Consider the following 17905-nt stretch of genomic DNA (forward strand, 5'->3'; position numbering starts at 1 on the left):
CACAGGGTATTTAGGTGTAATGAGATCACTTGGGGCATAGAGTTAGGATGTCAAGTTGCTGTTACACAGTCACCTGGGTCACTGGATGTCTACAGAATGCACACACGATGTGATAGGGTCATTTTTGGTGTCTCTTCTGTATAAGATCACTAGGTTGGTATAGGACTTGACATAAGGGAAGCTGGTAGTACATGTTTAAGCAAAGGGAGTTGAAGTTTAAGTTGTGTCTACGTTAAACTGGGGGGAATTCTGATTAATTTAATATGGAAATGTACAACATGTATAGGAAATTAAAGTGATATCCTAAAGTTCTTACTGTCTTTCATGTCATATATAGGGGACTACAGTGACCGGACCCTCGCCCTGTGGAACACCCATACTTATGACCTAATGTCGTCCACCCATTTCTTAGAACCAGTTCATGAGGTGGCCTTTAACCCTCTTTTTGATGGTGAACTTGCCTGTGTAGGCAGGGGAGCAGTGGCTTTCTGGCTAATTGAGCAGCGGGGAGCTGACATCAGCCTCAAGGTACATAGAATCATAGAAGTGTAGGACTGGAAGGGACCTCAAGAGGTCATCTAGTCCAGTCCCCTGCACTCAAGGCAGGACTAAGTATTATCTAGACCATCTCTGACAGGTGTTTGTCCAACCTGCTCTTAAAAATCTCCAATGATGGAGATTCCACAGCCTCCCTAGGCTATTTGTTCCAGTGCTTAACCACCCTGACAGGAAGTTTTTCCCAATGTCCAACCTAAAACTCTCTTGCTGCAGTTTAACCCCATTGCTTCTTGTCTTATCCCCAGAACAGGACACAATACTCCAGCTGAGGCCTAATTAGCACAGAGTAGAGCGAAAGAATTACTTCTAGTGTTTTGCTTACAACACTCCTGCTAATAAATCCAAGAATTATGTTTGCTTTTTTTGCAACAGTGTTATGCTGTTGACTCATATTTAGGTTGTGACTCACTGTAACCCCCAGTACTCCTTCCTAAGTAGTCATTTCCCATTTTGTATGTGTACCACTGGTTGTTCCTTCCTAAATGGAGTACTTTGCATTTATCCTTATTGAATTTCATCCTATTTACTTCAGATCATTTCTCCAGTTTGTTCAGATCATTTTGAATTTTGATCTTATCCTCCAAAGCACTTGCAACCCCTCCCAGCTTGGTATCGTTCGCAGACTTTATAAGTGTACTCTCTACGCCATTATCTAAATCATTGATAAAGATATTGAAGAGAACTGGAGCCAGAACTGATCCCTGCAGGACCTCAATTTTGACTGTGAACCACTGATAACTACTCTCTGGGAACGGTTTTCCAGTCGGTTATGCCCCCACCTTATAGTAGCTCCATCTAGGCTTGTATTTCCCTAGTTTATTTATGAGAGGGTCATGCGAGACAGTATCAAAAGCCTTACTAAAGTCAAAATATACCACATCTTCTGCTTCCTCCCATCCACAAGGCTTGTTACCCTGTCAAAGAAAGCTATTACCACAAGGCTTGTTACCCTGTCAAAGAAAGCTATTAGGTTGGTTTGACATGTTTTGTTCTTGACAAATCCATACTGACTGTTACTTATCACCCTATTATCTTCTAGGTGTTTGCAGATTGAACATCTGAACTTCTCCTTTCTATTTGTCAGACTTTGCCTTGTCTCCTTTTAAAGCCCACACAGTAATTGATATGAAAGGCTCTGCCATTTCTAGTCTGTGCCAGCGGGTGGGGGCGATTGGTTTCTCTTAGGCTATGTCTACACTACCACGGGTTCAAGGCTCTGGCGATCGATGCACCAGGGGTCGATTTAATGGGTCGAGTGAAGACCCGCTTTATCGATGGCAGAGCACTCTCCAGTTGACCCCTGCACTCCATCCAGAATGAGAAGAGTAAGGTAAGTCGACAGGAGAGTGTCTCCTGTCGATCCAGCGCGGTTAGACACTGCAGTAGGTTGACCTAAGATATGTTGACTCCAGCTACGTTTTTCACGTAGCTGGAGTTGCATAACTTAGGTCGACTTACCATGGTAGTGTACACATAGCCTCAGTGATGCAACACCTACTGATGGTGACTGGTTTTCAGTTAATGCTAAAGTATTGGGTGAATTAACTTAATTTGGGGGTGGTTTTTAAAAATAAACTATCATGATCTCTCTGACCTTGCTGCTTTTTGTTATGTGGCAGGTTCATAGAGCTGCAATCCCTGATACGGTAGGACTGGTGGAACTGACATCTCTCTGCTACAGCACCAACTACCTTCTTTATAGTGGGACCAACACAGGACAGATCTGTGTGTGGGACACACAGACCAATCGCTGTTTCATGACTTGGGAGGCTGATGAGGGTGAGATTGGTAAGTACAGATGCTGCTGGCTTCTGACGGGATTGCGTCTTAAATTCCACAGAGACTTGAGAGGAAAGAAGAATCTTGGCCCTGCTGGACCCTGATTCCAGCTGTTTCTCAGTGCTTAATGCTAAGTCACTGGCAGATGCTAGAATGGATTGGAGCTAGATTCATGCCATATCTGGTGCAAGTATGCATGCATACTTCCTGTGCAATTGCTAAGAGGCCTGGGTTCAGCCTCCAAATTCTAGAAACCTCTGGATAGCAAACCAGAGGCCTTGGGTTCAGACCCCTGCTAGTATAGCCACTCCTCCTCCTCCCAAACATTTACCAGCGAACTTAGTTGGTAGAGTCTATCAATCCCTTTATAATGATCAACAAGTATGGGTATTAACGTTGCATTAAAGCATTTCCTTTCTGTTGTCCTAGGTGTGCTTCTGTGTTGTGGCAACAGGCTGGTCAGTGGCAGCAACACAAAGAGAATTCGACTGTGGTCAGTGGCAGCGGTGCAGGAGCTGAGGCTGAAAGGTTCCGATGCCAGGTGAGGTGGCTTGTGTATGCAGTGTCTAACTCATGGTTGCACAAACCTGAAGAGAGAGGTTTGTGCTGAGATACATAGCTACTCAGTCCACTCTCTGGACATACCTTCTCCTTCCTCTTGTACTCCCTGAACACAGTAGGTGGTATCTTTTCATTGGCAGAGGTAGGCTTTTGACTAGCCTATGCAATTGTTTCCCTTGTCCTTTAATTCTTAGCTCCTCCTCTAAATTCCTGTGACTCTTGGTTCATTGGGTCTGGATTCTCTTGGAATTCAAGGTGGAAATTTCTGGCTGTTCCTTTCTTATCCTTGTCCGAAGGAGTTGGGGTTTAGAACACCTACAATTCTTTTTGTGTATGTCTGTGACAAGCCCAAGTATCACATTTTTTGAACCAGACACAATTTGCATTTTCTTCATTGGCGTATTTTAGCATGTCCAGATAGGTATTTAATCCTGGGCAGGCTTAAAGAATGTTCCATCTCCTTACTGATCATGTCACTAGTGGTAGACATTCTTGGTACTAAAAATATTTGGGTTTACCTCACCTGATCTCTGTCTTGGTGATTTGTAAAACCTCTTTTAGCAGGAAAGAGAACTGAATTTGCTTATTCTGTCTTGGAAAATTGCATCCCTTGCTTCCCCTTTAACAACTGTGACTCCCTCTCTTCTCAGCAAAGTCTGTCCCAGCACAATGTGGGGCCACCATCATCTTTCCTACAGGAGTTCAGCCTGTGGAGACTACAGATCTTAGCATGCAATACGCCATCCTGATCTGAGCAGCCTTCTGGTCTCCTTGGGATGTACTTCTGCTTTGTCTTAAGTTTTTATAAGGCACCTGTCACCATGGTATCTAAGCATCCTAAAGGCAAGCTCAGCTTGCAATATGCTATATTGTGTTCAAGTTAAGTGTGGTCTTCGAATGCACTGTGAACTGCTAATGTATCCCTTAGCTGAGCCAAGCTTTGATGCCCCACTCTAACTCTGAAATTCCAAGGACAAGGAAATCTTCCCCGAATTCCTTTCCCCAGATTTCCTGTCAAGAATTGTAATTCCTGCAGAATGATTCCAGCTCACTAAAGGAAGACCTGCTATTCAGTCAGTCTTTTGCCATGTAGTCATTTGTCCCAGCCTTACATAAAGCTGCTTATTTTACTGTTCCACTTACATGTTACGTTGAACAAGGCAATACTGAGGTAATGTGTCTGCTCTACAATTCAGAACCCTTGCATGTGCTTTTGTCTTGTTGGAAAGCTAAGTCAGCCTTAGTTGTCTTGTTAAACTAAACTATTTAGACAGCTAAGCCTTTTACAGCACAAGTATTTGATAAATATCTTTGTACATGTCAACTCTTCTCTTTTTCTAACTTTTTTTTTTTTTTACCTGTGGAATATATTGGATCAAATTAAGAAGGCATAGTGGGTGATCAAAATAATCCTTTTAGAGCTTCTTTCCTAATTCCCCCAGAAAGATGGTTACACTGTATGGTTAAGGTAGTCACTAGCTGCAGTTCTAATGAGCCCATCACTGTAGTATCTATGTAGTTAAAGATAACCATATTGTCCTTACAACACTCCCAGACAATTTTCCCATGAAGGTGGGATAATGGTTGTCTTCTACCAGCTTGAGGATGTAGCTAGTTATTTTGTATATTCCACTCTGGACTCCACTTTCCCCCAGGTCTAGCTCAGTCCTTTTGGAACACGAGATGACCCTGGATGGGACAATAGTTGGTGCAACCTTTGATGACTCTCTGGATATGGGAATTGTGGGCACCACTGCAGGAACACTGTGGTACATAAACTGGGCAGAGAGCACCAGCATCCGACTAATCAGCGGACATAAGAACAAGGTGAGAGGGATTGGAAGGGGTGTTCCTGTGCTGTAAGGAAGCACGTGTTCCAAGTGCCACCTGAGCCTGAGGTCCAACGCACTTTGAGGATGCTTACATCACAGACGGGCTGATTGGCCCTACTGAGAAAAGTTGCACTGCTCAAACCTTGACTAATACTGATAGGGCACTGGTGAAAGAGCTGTCACTGTAATCTAGGCAGTGTTGCCTAATGAATAGAGCACTGCACTGTGACTTGAGAGACTATTCCAGGCTCTGCCACTGGCCTGTTGAGCAAGTCACTTCACTTCTGTGCCTCAGTTTCCCCATCTGTAAAATGTGGATGGTGATACTGACCTCCTTTGTAAAGCACTGTGAGATCTATGGATGAAAAGTGCTATAGAAGAGCTAGGTAATATTATCTCCTCCAAGAGAGAAAGATGGTCTTGTGGCTAAAGCAGAGGACTTGAAAGCCAGGAAATCTGGGTTCTCTTTTCTGTTTTGCCACAGACCTCCTTTATGGCCTTGGTCAAGTCAGTTAACTGCTCTGTGTCTATCTCTTGTAGTAAAAAGGGGGAAATCCTGAGGCATCTCACAGAACCATTGGGGCTTAATTTATGTACAACATTGGGACCTTGGATAAAAGGCACTCTAGAAGTGCAGTGTTACTTATTAGCTAGACTTCTCAAATGGATAAAGTGGTCTTCTGTCCAGAATACTGGAAAAGGGGTCTGACGGGTGTCAGTCTTGATGCTACATTGCACTACATTTGTGCCACTAAAAAGGGCTGGAAGAGAGGGTAACTAGATTGGTAATGGGATATGGAGACTTCCCTTCTGAGACCTTCATTATGGAACAAGCAGTCAGAACTTTGCTATTATGGTTCTAAATTTCCATTATAGCCCTCACTAGTTTTAATTACCACCATCCCCCGGCATCCTTTAAAAAAATCTTCCTTTCCTTTCTTGTGTGCTGTCTCCTACCAGAGGAGAACTTGATGGGGGCAGGGGAAGCTATGGGTAAGGAATAGGGGCAGATGTGCAACTTGCTTTGGCATTTGTGGAGTGTCAGTCCCCTTTGTTGCTGCAGGTGAATGAAGTGACCTTCAGCCCTGGTGAGTCTCACTGTGCCACATGTGGGGAGGATGGCAGTGTGAGGGTTTGGTCTCTGGCCAGCATGGAGCTGGTGGTACAGTTCCAAGTGCTGAATCAGGTAATCATTTAGAGTGTGTCAATGTCCTATGTTGTCTTGATAGCAGCCACTACCTGTTGTGGATGAGATCTCTTTGTCTTCACTGAATGAACTAGAGTTGGGAGAAATATTTGTAACTGAAGGCTTTAGGTATGAAATCTATGGAGATTAGCAGCATTCTCATGTCTTCATTGTGTGGGAGTGGAGAAGTAACCCACACGCACCTCCTTGGAACATACTGCTCCTTCTTCCCATGTCTCTAATCTTGTTCCTTTGCAGAGCTGCCAGTGTCTGGCCTGGAGCCCTATCCCCATCTCCCGTGGTGGGGCTGAGGGTCAGCATGTTGTGGCAGGGTACAGCGATGGCACCATCCGTGTGTTCAGCATTTCAAGGACAGAGATGGAACTGAAAATGCACCCACACTCGGTTGCGCTGACTGCAATTGCCTACTCTGCAGATGGTGAGATCACATGCTGCTTTTCATAACCAATCCATTGGTGCTGCTTCAAGGAGCATAGTTTGGCCTTGCAGCTCCGTTTCTCTGTGCTTGGAGGAGACAGCTCTAACCTCCAGCCACTCCAAATACTGGTGACCCTCCCAAGACCCCGGGCCAGATTCTAAGATGGAGAATAGAAGTCAATGAAACTATGCCAGTTCTCACCAGCTATATATCTGGCACCATGCCATGGTACAGTAGCTTTGGTACAGCTCAGGGACTTGGCACATAATGAAGCTTGCTTCTGCTCAAAACTCATGCTAGCTATTTTTCTGAAGCAGTGTTTTAAACTGAAGTAAATGTTCCTGTGTCTTTTCATCTCACTTCTCCTCTCTCACCCCCAGGACCAGATTGTTCCAGCTCCGGCATGCGCTCAGAAAGCTTGAGTCAGGCATTCCTGCAGGCTTCCCCTTTTTGCCTTTTCTCCATCTGCAGGAAGTTGATTAGCTCTCTCCTCTCCCCTATCTGCAGGAGAAATCATCTTGTCTGGAGGCAAGGATGGGCTAATGGCTGTCAGCAGCCCTCGGACTGGAATGACCATTCGTGTGCTCATTGACCACAAAGGATCCCCCATCACTGTCATCCAGTGCACAAGGAAACAGGTGAGGCCTGAGTCCAGCTGCTGTAGCACTCTTATGCTAGAGCAAGGTGTCCATTGTACTGTTACTCCACAGCCATAGAAAGCTGCAGATATGGGGACAGATGAATTACTGAGCTGCTTCGTTTACTGTCCCTCTACATGATTTCCTTCTCTAGCCTATGCCACCTCCACTGAATCTTGTTTGGTTTGTTTAGGAGTATCTTCAACAGAGTAAAGTCAAGTATGACAGGGTGCAGTAGTAGCATGATGTACGCAGAGTGGGTGGGTCCTCAGCTTCCCACCACCCAGGGGAGCTAAATGTCTAATCACCTGCTGCTGTTCCCTTGCTACCAAAAGTAGCACTTGAAGCTCCAAAGAACTTGAGGAGTTCTGCTGCAAGACCAGGAAGTATCCACCACTAACTGTGCCGATGGAGTGGGAGAGGGAATTTGGGACTTTTATATAAAGGAGACCATGACAGCGCTGGCTAGAGCCAGCACAGTGAAGTTAGACGCTACAGTCTCTTGCCACATACTCTCTGCCAGTGAACAGTCTGAAGCAACCCTGTTCCTTCAACCCTGAGCTTAGAGAAAATTATGCCACAAACTGCTGAGTTGTTTTGATGTGTACAGACATCTACCGAGTGCCAGTCTGAGGCACCAAGCCTGTTTCACCTGTGATAAAATAGACTTAAGCACTATTCTCCAGATGGGAAAAGCTTGCGCATTAATCCTCTGTCATTAATCTCCCACTCTCTAAGATTTTAGTGCAGATAAGCTTTTGCCCTGTGATAGCCTATTAGGCCACGTCTACACTACCCGCCAGATTGGTGGGTAGTGATAGATCTATCAGGGATTGATTTATTGTGTCTAGTGTAGACACGATAAATTGATCCCCGATCGCTCTGCTGTCGACTCCGGAACTCCACCAGGGTGAGAGGCGGAAGCGGAGTCGATGGGGGAGCGGCAGCTGTCGATCCCGCGCCGCGAGGACGTGGAGTAAGTGATTCTAAGTCGATCTAAGATACATCAACTTCAGCTACGCTATTCTCGTAGCTGAAGTTTCATATCTTAGATCGATCCTCCCCCCCGCCCCGCCCCCCAGTGTAGACCAGGCCTTAGTGTTCAGTTTTATTTGAAAGCTCTGCTGTGTTATTGCTTTATGTCTGTACAATCATACCTGTGCTTTTATATTCTGTAGTACCATGACTTTGGCGTTGAAGGTGGTGAACTCTGGTTGGCTGCAAGTTCAGATCGACGTGTCAGTGTCTGGGTCTCTGCCTGGCTGAAGGATAAATGTGAGCTCATCGATTGGCTAAGCTTCCCAGCTCCTGCAAGCCTGGAGGTAAGATTAAACCTTACTGACTATATAATATGTACATTCAGCATTACAGCCAAAGCCAGGAGTAGAGCAGATCCATCCAACACATGTGCACTATTACCTGTTTCTACTTGCGAAAGGTTTACCTAGGAACCGTTAACAATCAAGGTGTGTGTATATAAACAGAACAGTGTGGGGTTTTGAATCTTCCTTTAAGATGTAGATTTTCAATGTGAATGCAGCACTGCATAATTCCTGAGAGGGTATTTGCTTTGTAAGCATTTCAAGTCAAAACATTAAATTTGCAAATAGTTGGTACCTCTGTGCTATATAAAACACAGGGACAGGATTTTTCTGAGTATATGAACCAGGAGTCAGCAAGGTCGGTATACAAAGAGAGAACTAACTTGGCTGCTCAGAAATAGCATTAATGTTCTGATCGAGTAGCCTCATGGTTACATAGGTTACTACAGTCCAGGATGGGCTATCACCAGCAGGAGAGTGAATTTGTGTGGGGGGGTGGAGGGTGAGAAAACCTGGATTTGTGCTGGAAATGGCCCACCTGATGATCACTTTAGATAAGCTATTACCAGCAGGACAGTGGGGTGGGAGGAGGTATTGTTTCATATTCTCTGTGTATATATAAAGTCTGCTGCAGTTTCCACGGTATGCATCCGATGAAGTGAGCGCTCACGAAAGCTCATGCTCAAATAAATTGGTTAGTCTCTAAGGTGCCACAAGTACTCCTTTTCTTTTTGCGAATACAGACTAACACGGCTGTTACTCTGAATACAGTCCAGGTATATCCATTCCAAATCTGTCTTACGCACGGAACATCCTAAGTGTATGGCACTTCACAGAACACTTAGGCAGGGTCCCTGACCAGAACTTCTGCCCCAAATTAGATACAAGACCTAGAACAACAGTTGAGACATGAGACAGTGAGGAGATTGATGTAAGAAGGCTTTGGGAAAGAAGTGGGTTTGGGGGAAGAGGAGGATCCTTACTGCACAGGAAGTGGAGTGGTATGTGGAAGGATGTAAGTGGTAGGTAACTCTTCTGATGTGAAGCAGCGGCTCATCAGATTATCAAGTTTAAGCTTCATTAGTCTTAGATACCGCATTGGCAGATTCAGCAGTAAGTCTGGTGACGCCACTTCAAGTTTTTTCTGTTTGTCCTCAAATGTTAAAGAGGTAGTCGTACTCACTGTGCAGGCAATGGGCTGTCCAGCTGAGTTCTCACCACAATGAATTGGAATGAGTTTTACTGTTTCAACTAGATTGGCATCTAGTACCAGGGATTTGAACTTTTTGAAACTATTTTCACTCCCTGAGAAATTAACCACCCCATCAATATCCATGACTTACTCTAGTATTTTCTCCTAACAGTGTAAATGATGCTGAGTGGTATTTAGTATGTTAAATCCTACTACAGTATACAGTGGAGACTCATGTTACGTGCCCAGGTCGATATACATTTGTTCTTCATTCGTTAGCAGTGAGCACATCTGTGTTGTAGTGCAGCATAAGAACAGGGGAAAGTTCCTCCATAATATTAGCTGCATAGTGTAGTGGGTCACAAGCTTCTGCTACTGACAGATCCAAAGAGGAAATGCTGACCCACCTAACCACTCTCCTTTCTTTTTCCTAGCATGCCTGGCCTTGCTGAAATAAGTGGGGAGAAGTTAGTGCTAATTCTGCTCCTTTTTTGTTTCCCTTCCTAGGCCCCTAGCAGTCTCCCTCCTAGCCTGGCGGCTTTCTGTCCATGGGACAATGGTGTTTTGGTGTACGTAGGCTTTGGGATGCAGAAGGAGATCCTCTTTTACAGCTTGCGCCAGAAACAGGTACACTGTGTCTTCCCTCTCCAATCTGCCATCATCAATGGGGCAAGTTCACGAGAGGAGTTACAAGTTGCTACAAACTCCTCTGTGCTGATATTGGAAAACTGTGTCATTCACCCTGGTCACTGAGTCCAGCTTTAGTTCATGGCGAGTGACACACAACAAAAATAATATAGAGGATAATGTGGTGCTCCTCTGCCATGGCTTTGGAAACCTAAAGGCCAAACAGATGTAGCATGGGAATGCTGCAGTGAAAGATAGCCATGATGCTTGAGTGTCAGTATTCTCTGTGGCACCCCAATATACAGAGCAGCACCCAGTGTAACTGATGTGGGCCAGCAGTCTAGCAGTTGAAATAGAATGAAACATGGTGCATGTGTGTGGTGGGGTTGGGGATGGTAGATTCTGCCTAACAGACAGCTAATGGTACAGCTTTTCACTCCCACAAACCTCTTTAAGTCTGACATGGGTCACCAGTGAATAGCTGGGAGTGCTGAGGCTCAAGGTAGAGCTGCATGCATGAAGCTTGCAAAGCACCTAACTGCTGCCACTGATCTGCTTTTTGCTTTCATGAACATTAATATTCTCAGAGGTAACATCTTTTATTGGACCAGTTTCTGTTGGTGAAAGAGACAAGCTTGAAACTCTTAAGACTGCTCTGGAAATGAAGAGCTTGGCAACTTCCTGAGCTCAGAGGGGCTGAAGGATAAATGTGCAGCTGTCAGTGCTGGTGACCGTCTGTCAGCTGGCCTCCAGCAGAGTATCAGTTAACGGCTCTATTCTGCTGCACATTCAGTTTGAGGCGCTGGTGTCAGGGTTTCTCTTGCTTTCATGCAGGTAGTTGAGAAGATCCCCTTGTCACACTTTGCCACATCTTTGAGCCTGTCTCCAGCAGCACACTTCCTGGCTGTAGGCTTCAATGGTAAGTGTCCAGAGGACATGCTCAAGTCAAACACTGCCACACATGGATCCCCTCCTTCCTGGCATACTGTTAGCGGTGGCTGCACCAGGAACAACAGTTCACCTGTGATTCTGGGGGTGTCTTCCATTCCCCATCTCTGTATGAACAGCCAAGTCTTTCTTTCTTTGTTAGCAACCAAAAAAAAACCCCTTCTTTATGTGGAGGTACTGCCTGTGGGGTGCAGGGAGTTTCCTCCAGCTCCATGAGCAGGATGTGCTTTAATCAGGTAGAAAAAGGCATGAGATCTCATGGTTGAAAGCTGAAGTTAGACAAATTCAGACTAGAAATAAAGCACAGTTTTGTTTTCAGTGCAGGTAATTAACCACTGGAACAACTTACCGAGGGATGTGGTGAATTCTCCATCTCTCTAAATCAAGACTGGGTGTCTTTGTGAAACAGATGCTCTAGCTCTGGTTCTCAAACTTCATTGCACTGCAACCCCCTTCTGACAACAAAAATTACTACATGACCCCAGGAGGCAGGACCCAAGCCTGACCCCCATTGCCCCAGGATGGGGGCCAAAGCCCAAGCACGAGCCCTACCGCCCAAAGCCAAAACGCTCCATCCCCAGCCAGGGAGCCTGTAACCTAAGCCCCGATGCCCAGGGCTGAAGCTCTCAGGCTTCGACTTTGGTACCTGGTGGTGGGACTTGGGTTTCAGCCCTGGGCTCAAGCAAGTCTAAGCCAGTCCTGGCAACCCCATTAAAATGAGGCCGTGACCCACTGTGGGGTCCCGACCCACAGTTTGAGAATGGCTGCTCTAGCACAAACAGAAGTTATAAGCTAGATGCAGGAATCACTGGCTGAGGTTTTCTGCCCTGTATTATGCAGGAAGTTGGGCTAGATGAGCATATTGGTTCCTTCTGGCTTTAAAATTTATGCAGCTATGTCCTCCTCCTCTTTGAGAACATTTCATTAAATTGTCTCCTTGTCTATAGGTTTGCCAGGAAAGCTCTAAATGACGCAGTATCTCTACGTGCATGTTCTGCAGCGTATGTTCTGTGGCATGACAGTCTGACACACAGCATGGCACTGCCATTGTCACACCCCCTCATACTGATTACCAGCCACTAATTGCCTGCTTGCTTCTGTTAGCAACTCTTCCACATCTCTCAGCTAATCAAGGAGCAGTTTCAGTGTGTGGGGGAAGGTTTCCTACAAACTCAGGGCAAGATGGTAATTATCAGTAAACAGCTAAACAGAATAAAACGGATGAAGGTGGGAGCTTTTGCTTTATCAGGGGGCTTCGGGCACAAAGAAACTGCCTTCAACTCTTAATCCCACTGGCTCCCCCATCCCACCAGCATTGTTGTTTCTAGTGCAGAGCTAGGGAACAAGAGGCACCCATGTGTCTTTATGCACGTCCATGGGTGCAAGGAAAGTGACTCATCTCTGCAGTTGTTGAACCCTGAGTCATAGATTCATAGATACTAAGGTCAGAAGGGACCATTATGATCATCTAGTCCGACCTCCTGCACAATGCTGGCCACAGAATTTCACCCACCACTCCTGTGAAAAACCTCTCACCTATGTCTGAGCTATTGAAGTCCTCAAACTGTGGTTTAAAGACTTCAAGGAGCAGAGAATCCTCCAGCAATTGACCCGTGCCCCATGCTACAGAGGAAGGCAAAAAACCTCCAGGGCCTCTTCCAATCTGCCCTGGAGGAAAATTCCTTCCCAACCCCAAATATGGTGATCAGTCAAACCCTGCGCATATGGGCAAGATTCACCAGCCAGATACCCAGGGGTATCACAAGGGGGGAGATTTGTCCACGGAATTGTGAAAGAATCTCTTTCCCTTTCCCATCAAGGTGATTGATTCTAATCCTGGCCAGATCAGCAGTGACCTAAAGTCGTTATCATCTGATGTATGTTTGACCCCAGTGAAAGGAACTGGGTGGCTTGTGGGAGAGAAAAACTGTGTCCTGTCAGTTCCTCTCAGACAGGAGCACACAGAACAAAAACTGCAGTTGAGGTGTGACAGGGCAAGGCCAGATGGCTATAGAAAAGTAGTGGGAGATAGATATATTAGCTCCAGGCTAAACAAATCCCTGGTACCAGGATAAGTTAAATGGAAGCTGCTCCAGGTCAATTAAGACACCTGGGGCCAATTAAGAACTTTCCAGAAGGCAGGGAGAATGCTAGGTTGATTGGGATACCTGAAGCCAATCAGGGGCTGGCTGAAACTAGTTAAATGCCTCCCAGTCAGTTAGGTGGGTGTGCATGTCAGGAGCTGTGGGAGGAAGTTGCGCTGTTGGAGAGGCTGAGTAGTACACACCATTATCACGCACAAGGAAGGAGGCCCTGAGGTAAGAGTGAAGTGGAGCTTGAGGAAGTGAGGGCTGCTGTGGGGGAAGTAGCCCAGGGAATTCTACATGTCATGTTTCTAAAAGGTCAGCTACCATAGCTGATACTATTAGGGTCCCTGGGCTGGAGCCGGGAGTAGAGGGTGGGCCTGGGCTCCCCCCCCACCTTTGCCCCCTGATTAATCACTGAGACTGGGAGACAACAGAGACTGTGCAAGGAAGGATAACTTCTCCTCACCTCCCTTGCTGGCTTATGATGAAAATGGCTCAGTAGACTGTGACCTTTGTCTCTAGAGAAAGAAGGGTTACGTGGAGGGTCACAGTGAGCCTCTGAGGCTAGCAAAATCTGCCAGGAAACGCGGGACCCATGGAGGCAAGGACAGATCTTTGTCACAGAGTTGGCTCTAGTTGCCAGCGAGGATGCCAGTCTCTAATGAATAAACATGGAGACTGAATTATCCTTACAGGTGGCCCTTCTCATCTTAGACGAGACGTGACCAGAAGCAGGGGATTGTTGTAAGAGAGGTTGTCCCTGTTCTGTGGATAGAGATATTTGATCTCCATTGCTGTTATGCCCTTCACAAAACGGAATGTACTTTACTTCTAAAACTGGAGAGGGCTGCAAGGGGACTCTGATATACCAAGTAGCATCCCAGAAGTGCTGGCCTTTCTATGTGGCAAAAGGAGTGGGTCGGTTTCTGAGTCTGGTATGTGGCTGTATTTGCTCCACAGAGCGTGTACTGAGGCTGATTGACTGCACGACAAGAACAGAACAAGACTTTGTGGGGCACGATGACTCCATTCACCTCTGCAGATTCACCCCTTCGGGCAAACGCCTCTTCACGGCTTCCTACAATGAAATCCTGGTGTGGGAGATAACGAGCACATGAACTGAGCTAGCTTGGCTCCTATCAGAGTTGAGAGAGGTTTTCTAAACAGCTGTTTTACTCCAGCATGAATTGAGGAAGATAATGTGAGAAGAGAAGCGTTTCTATCTGTCTCAGGCTGTTAGCAACTGAATAAATCTGATCCAGACCCTTTCAATCCTCAGTCACTGCTGGGTAGTAATCCCCTTTCAGAGTCTCTACCAGCCATTGTGTTCCAGTTCACAAGGCACAGCGCCCAAACTAACCAGAAATTGGGGTTGGACGGTATTTAATCATAAATCTAATTCTGCTTTAACAGGCAACCTGACTTACAGGATGTGAAAGGAATTTGGGGTCTTAGTGGGCAGTATCCAAATCAGAAAAGGCACCCCCACAGTTGGTACCTTCTTGGCAGTCTAAGCAGAGGCTGACAATTGAATGGGGGCAAGAAGACTGGATTCCCCTCTCCCCCACTAGAAGTGGTCCACCAGGTCAGGACTAAGGAACACTGTAGTGTCAGGGAAGGGAAGTTTTTCCTGCCACTGCCTGTGCTGTGTTCTGTGGTTAAACAGAGGACAATCTCCAGGGCTGTCAAGCCAGGGTCTTTCACTCACACTAACATCTCTTGCAAAAGAAAACACCCCACACGCTCGCGAAAGACATGGCTGTACCTTGACCTCTTTCTGTTTTCATGCTCCTTTAGGGTTTTCATTCCTAGGCTCTCCATGGGGAAGAGTCTGGCCTGCCCACCTGATGCAGACGCGTGGCATTTTTATTTGTAAATTATCAGGACCCAATGGCTCCGGGTGTCATTTTGTATGTAACATAGCATCGATTTTTATTGGGAAGAGTTTTGTATTGGTTTTTATAAGCTGTATAGTTCTTAAATAAAGGTGTTGGGTTGATTTTCTGTCTGGTTGGTTCACCCTAGTTTCTTTAATTGTCAGTAGCATTTCTAGTGGGATCTGTATGTGACAATGTAGAGCTTGTTTCAAAAAGGGTGCCCGTTCAGTCTGCCTGCAGATACGTCTTTCACACCACAGCAAGGAACTGAAATAGGAAGGACCCTTTCCCAGATTCAAATCTAATGAAGTAGAGCCTCTGTCATTCTCTCTCGCTGCTCCTTTGCAGCTGCAGTCTTGGATATTAAGTCTAAATTCTGTTGCTCTGTGTATTGACAGGAGGCATAAGTGTGTTACTTACCTGAAGAAATTAGTTGAATGAGCTATAATTTTGCATTACAATGCTGCTCTGTTTCACCAGAGTTAATAGAGAGTAACTTTATTGTCTCTGGATTTACACTGGTGTAACTGAGATCAGAATCTGGCCTAAAGTCTCCTGCTTTGGTGCAAGGCGTGTTTAGCTGGCTGAGCTGTTTTTAAATCATACAAGTGGTGACTGAGGAGCGTTGAGAACACTAGACAGTAATACTCTGCTTTGGAAGTGTTCCTCTTTAGTGGTCCACTGTGCTCTTCTCTGCACTTACTCACTTGGGCCAGATTCTGCAATGCAGCTCCAGAATTGGACCTCCTGGATCGTTACTGGATCAGTGATACTGGTCTTGCAGTGTCTGAGGAGATCATCTTGCTGCTACAAACCATACATGCAGGACAAAAAATAGTACCAGCTTCAAACTTCTGCAGTATAATTCTGGAAACGGGGAGTTTTAGAGAGGCAGTGGGAGCACCAGCTAGGAGGTAGAAAGTGGCATGATGAGCACATCAAGGGACTGCTTTCGCACTTAAACACATCTAAGACAAATGGTGCCTGTCTGAAACTCCAGTTATATGATGAACCTGCTTGGTTTCAGGGGCGGAGCTACTGTCCTGCTTTGGGATATCGGGGTGGAAACTAGAAGGCTGTCTTCTAACTGCACAACATGGCATGTATGTCTTGGCATCTAATCTTAATCAATCAAGCTTAATGTTTCAGGCTGCATGTTGATCAACAGCTGTGATCAAGAGCACCCCTGCCACCTACCAGATTTAAGTAAGTACACAGGTAAGTGTATTTAGTGGGTGAATGTGGAGTTCGCACCCAATACTGGATGCTGTCAGAGATGGGATGTTCGAACAGAAGAACTGCTGGTTTGTTGCAGCATGGCAAACCTTAAGTACCTGAACAAGTGGCAACCATAGCTTTGCCATAACCTGGCAACAAGAAGGGACAATCTTCTGACACCATCATGAGCTGATGGATCAGGAGTATGTGTACTGGCAAAGGAAATATGGTGTTAAAATCAAGCAGCTATTCTAAGGGGCCAAGCTGCCCTACCAGGAAAACCTGCATTATCTCTTTGAGAGAGTACCACTCTGGTCTATGTGTGTAGGTGCTGCATGTTTTAACAGCAGAAATTCTAAAGTAGTTAAACAAATTGTGGGTGTGTACTCCTTTCTGCAGTTTTCCATTAGGTTGGACTGCAAACACTACAAAACAGGCATGTGGGACAAGTAGGTAGTAATGGGGTGGTGTGTATGGGATGGTGAAGTTCATCAGATTGTGACTGCAAAACGAGCTCAAATTTTAGCAACTGTGCAACACTGAGAGGATTGCATTGGCAACTTCCCAGGGTTCTGAGAGTTGCCCTTAATTTGCATTGGTCCCATTATGCACTGAGTGCTTGACTGCAGTATCAGGATGTTTTAGCTTGCAATGTGCCATCCCTATCTGCATGCAGGAACCTGAGATTCCTATTATCTGCACCCATGTGTTTTGGTTCAGAACAGAGCACTGTCTACTGAGAGCTGTATCTAGGGCCTACGACGGAAGCATGCTGGCCCTCTCGTCATTGTGGACCAGGTTGTGTATGAAAGAGGTGGTTGTATCGCCCAGGGTTTGAACTCAGGCTCAAGCCTAACCCTCCTTCCATCTCCACACAAATCTTGCTAACCCAGGGCTCAGACCCAAGGTCCCAGAGGGTGGAGGGTCTGGGTCTGAGTCAACGGCAGGCTTCAAGTTCAGGTCCTACTGTTTGGTAGTGTAAATGCAGCCCCAGTGGACTTGTGCTCTGGGAATCCACCCCTAACATCCCACAGGCTGACTTTCTTTGTACTCTGGACAGCCACGTTAGGTGGCAATCAAATTTTCCGACAGTGCATCCTGAACAAGGGGCTAGAGTGCCCAAATTTTGAGAGGGTGCTACGAAGTCTGGGATCAGGTGGGTGGAATCAGGCCCAGGTTGGGAGCCAGGTTCAACACTTCCTAACCTGGGGTTCTGTGTAGACGCTCAAGCCAGGGTCTGCCAACTGGAGTTCTCCTACCTGGCCTTTCCTTGCAGGGCAGCCAGACCTGTTGTGCCCTAAATACACCAACCCAGGCTAGGGCTAGTTGTAATTAACCAGGGGGCCATTCCCCCCAACGCCCCCTGGGTGCTGACTCGGGTGTCACCCCCTCCCCGAGAAGCGAGGGCTGGGGCACAGGGAGCCCTGCCCCATGGTACCCTTCTCCCACCGCCCAGGCTAACGTCACTGGCAGCCGGGGTCGGGCGCTATATAAGCACAGCCAAGCCCCGATCTCGCCCCCACCCCAGGAGGGCGGGGCAGCCTCCCCAAGTCGGTCCCTCGCTGTGCGCTGGGCGGGTAGGTGCGGCCGTGCCCCGACTCGCCGCACGGCGGCGCTGCCGGCCCCAGCCCGCCCCGTGGC

The 17905-nt window shown here is 46.5% G+C and overlaps 1 protein-coding gene across 7 annotated transcripts in view; it reads left to right on the forward strand.

Moving 5' to 3' along the window:
* WDR90 (WD repeat domain 90) overlaps positions 1–15168 on the forward strand; it is a 53020-nt gene extending 37852 nt beyond the window's left edge. For 4 of the 7 annotated variants that reach the window (XM_073362603.2, XM_073362602.2, XM_073362605.2 and 1 more), the window contains 11 exons: positions 338–528; positions 2178–2346; positions 2767–2878; positions 4554–4725; positions 5794–5916; positions 6175–6355; positions 6863–6993; positions 8172–8315; positions 10015–10134; positions 10969–11053; positions 14130–15168. In XM_073362603.2, coding sequence (XP_073218704.2) covers positions 338–528; positions 2178–2346; positions 2767–2878; positions 4554–4725; positions 5794–5916; positions 6175–6355; positions 6863–6993; positions 8172–8315; positions 10015–10134; positions 10969–11053; positions 14130–14287 — 1586 coding nt within the window. In that variant the 3' untranslated portion in view covers positions 14288–15168. The remainder of the gene's footprint in view (positions 1–337; positions 529–2177; positions 2347–2766; positions 2879–4553; positions 4726–5793; positions 5917–6174; positions 6356–6862; positions 6994–8171; positions 8316–10014; positions 10135–10968; positions 11054–14129) is intronic. The other 3 variants (XR_012161170.2, XM_073362606.2, XM_073362604.2) reach the window with 3 other exon arrangements.
* Positions 15169–17905: the final 2737 nt, after the last annotated feature.

This window comes from Lepidochelys kempii, chromosome 10 (assembly GCF_965140285.1).
Source record: "Lepidochelys kempii isolate rLepKem1 chromosome 10, rLepKem1.hap1, whole genome shotgun sequence".
NCBI classification, from domain to species: Eukaryota; Metazoa; Chordata; order Testudines; family Cheloniidae; genus Lepidochelys; species Lepidochelys kempii.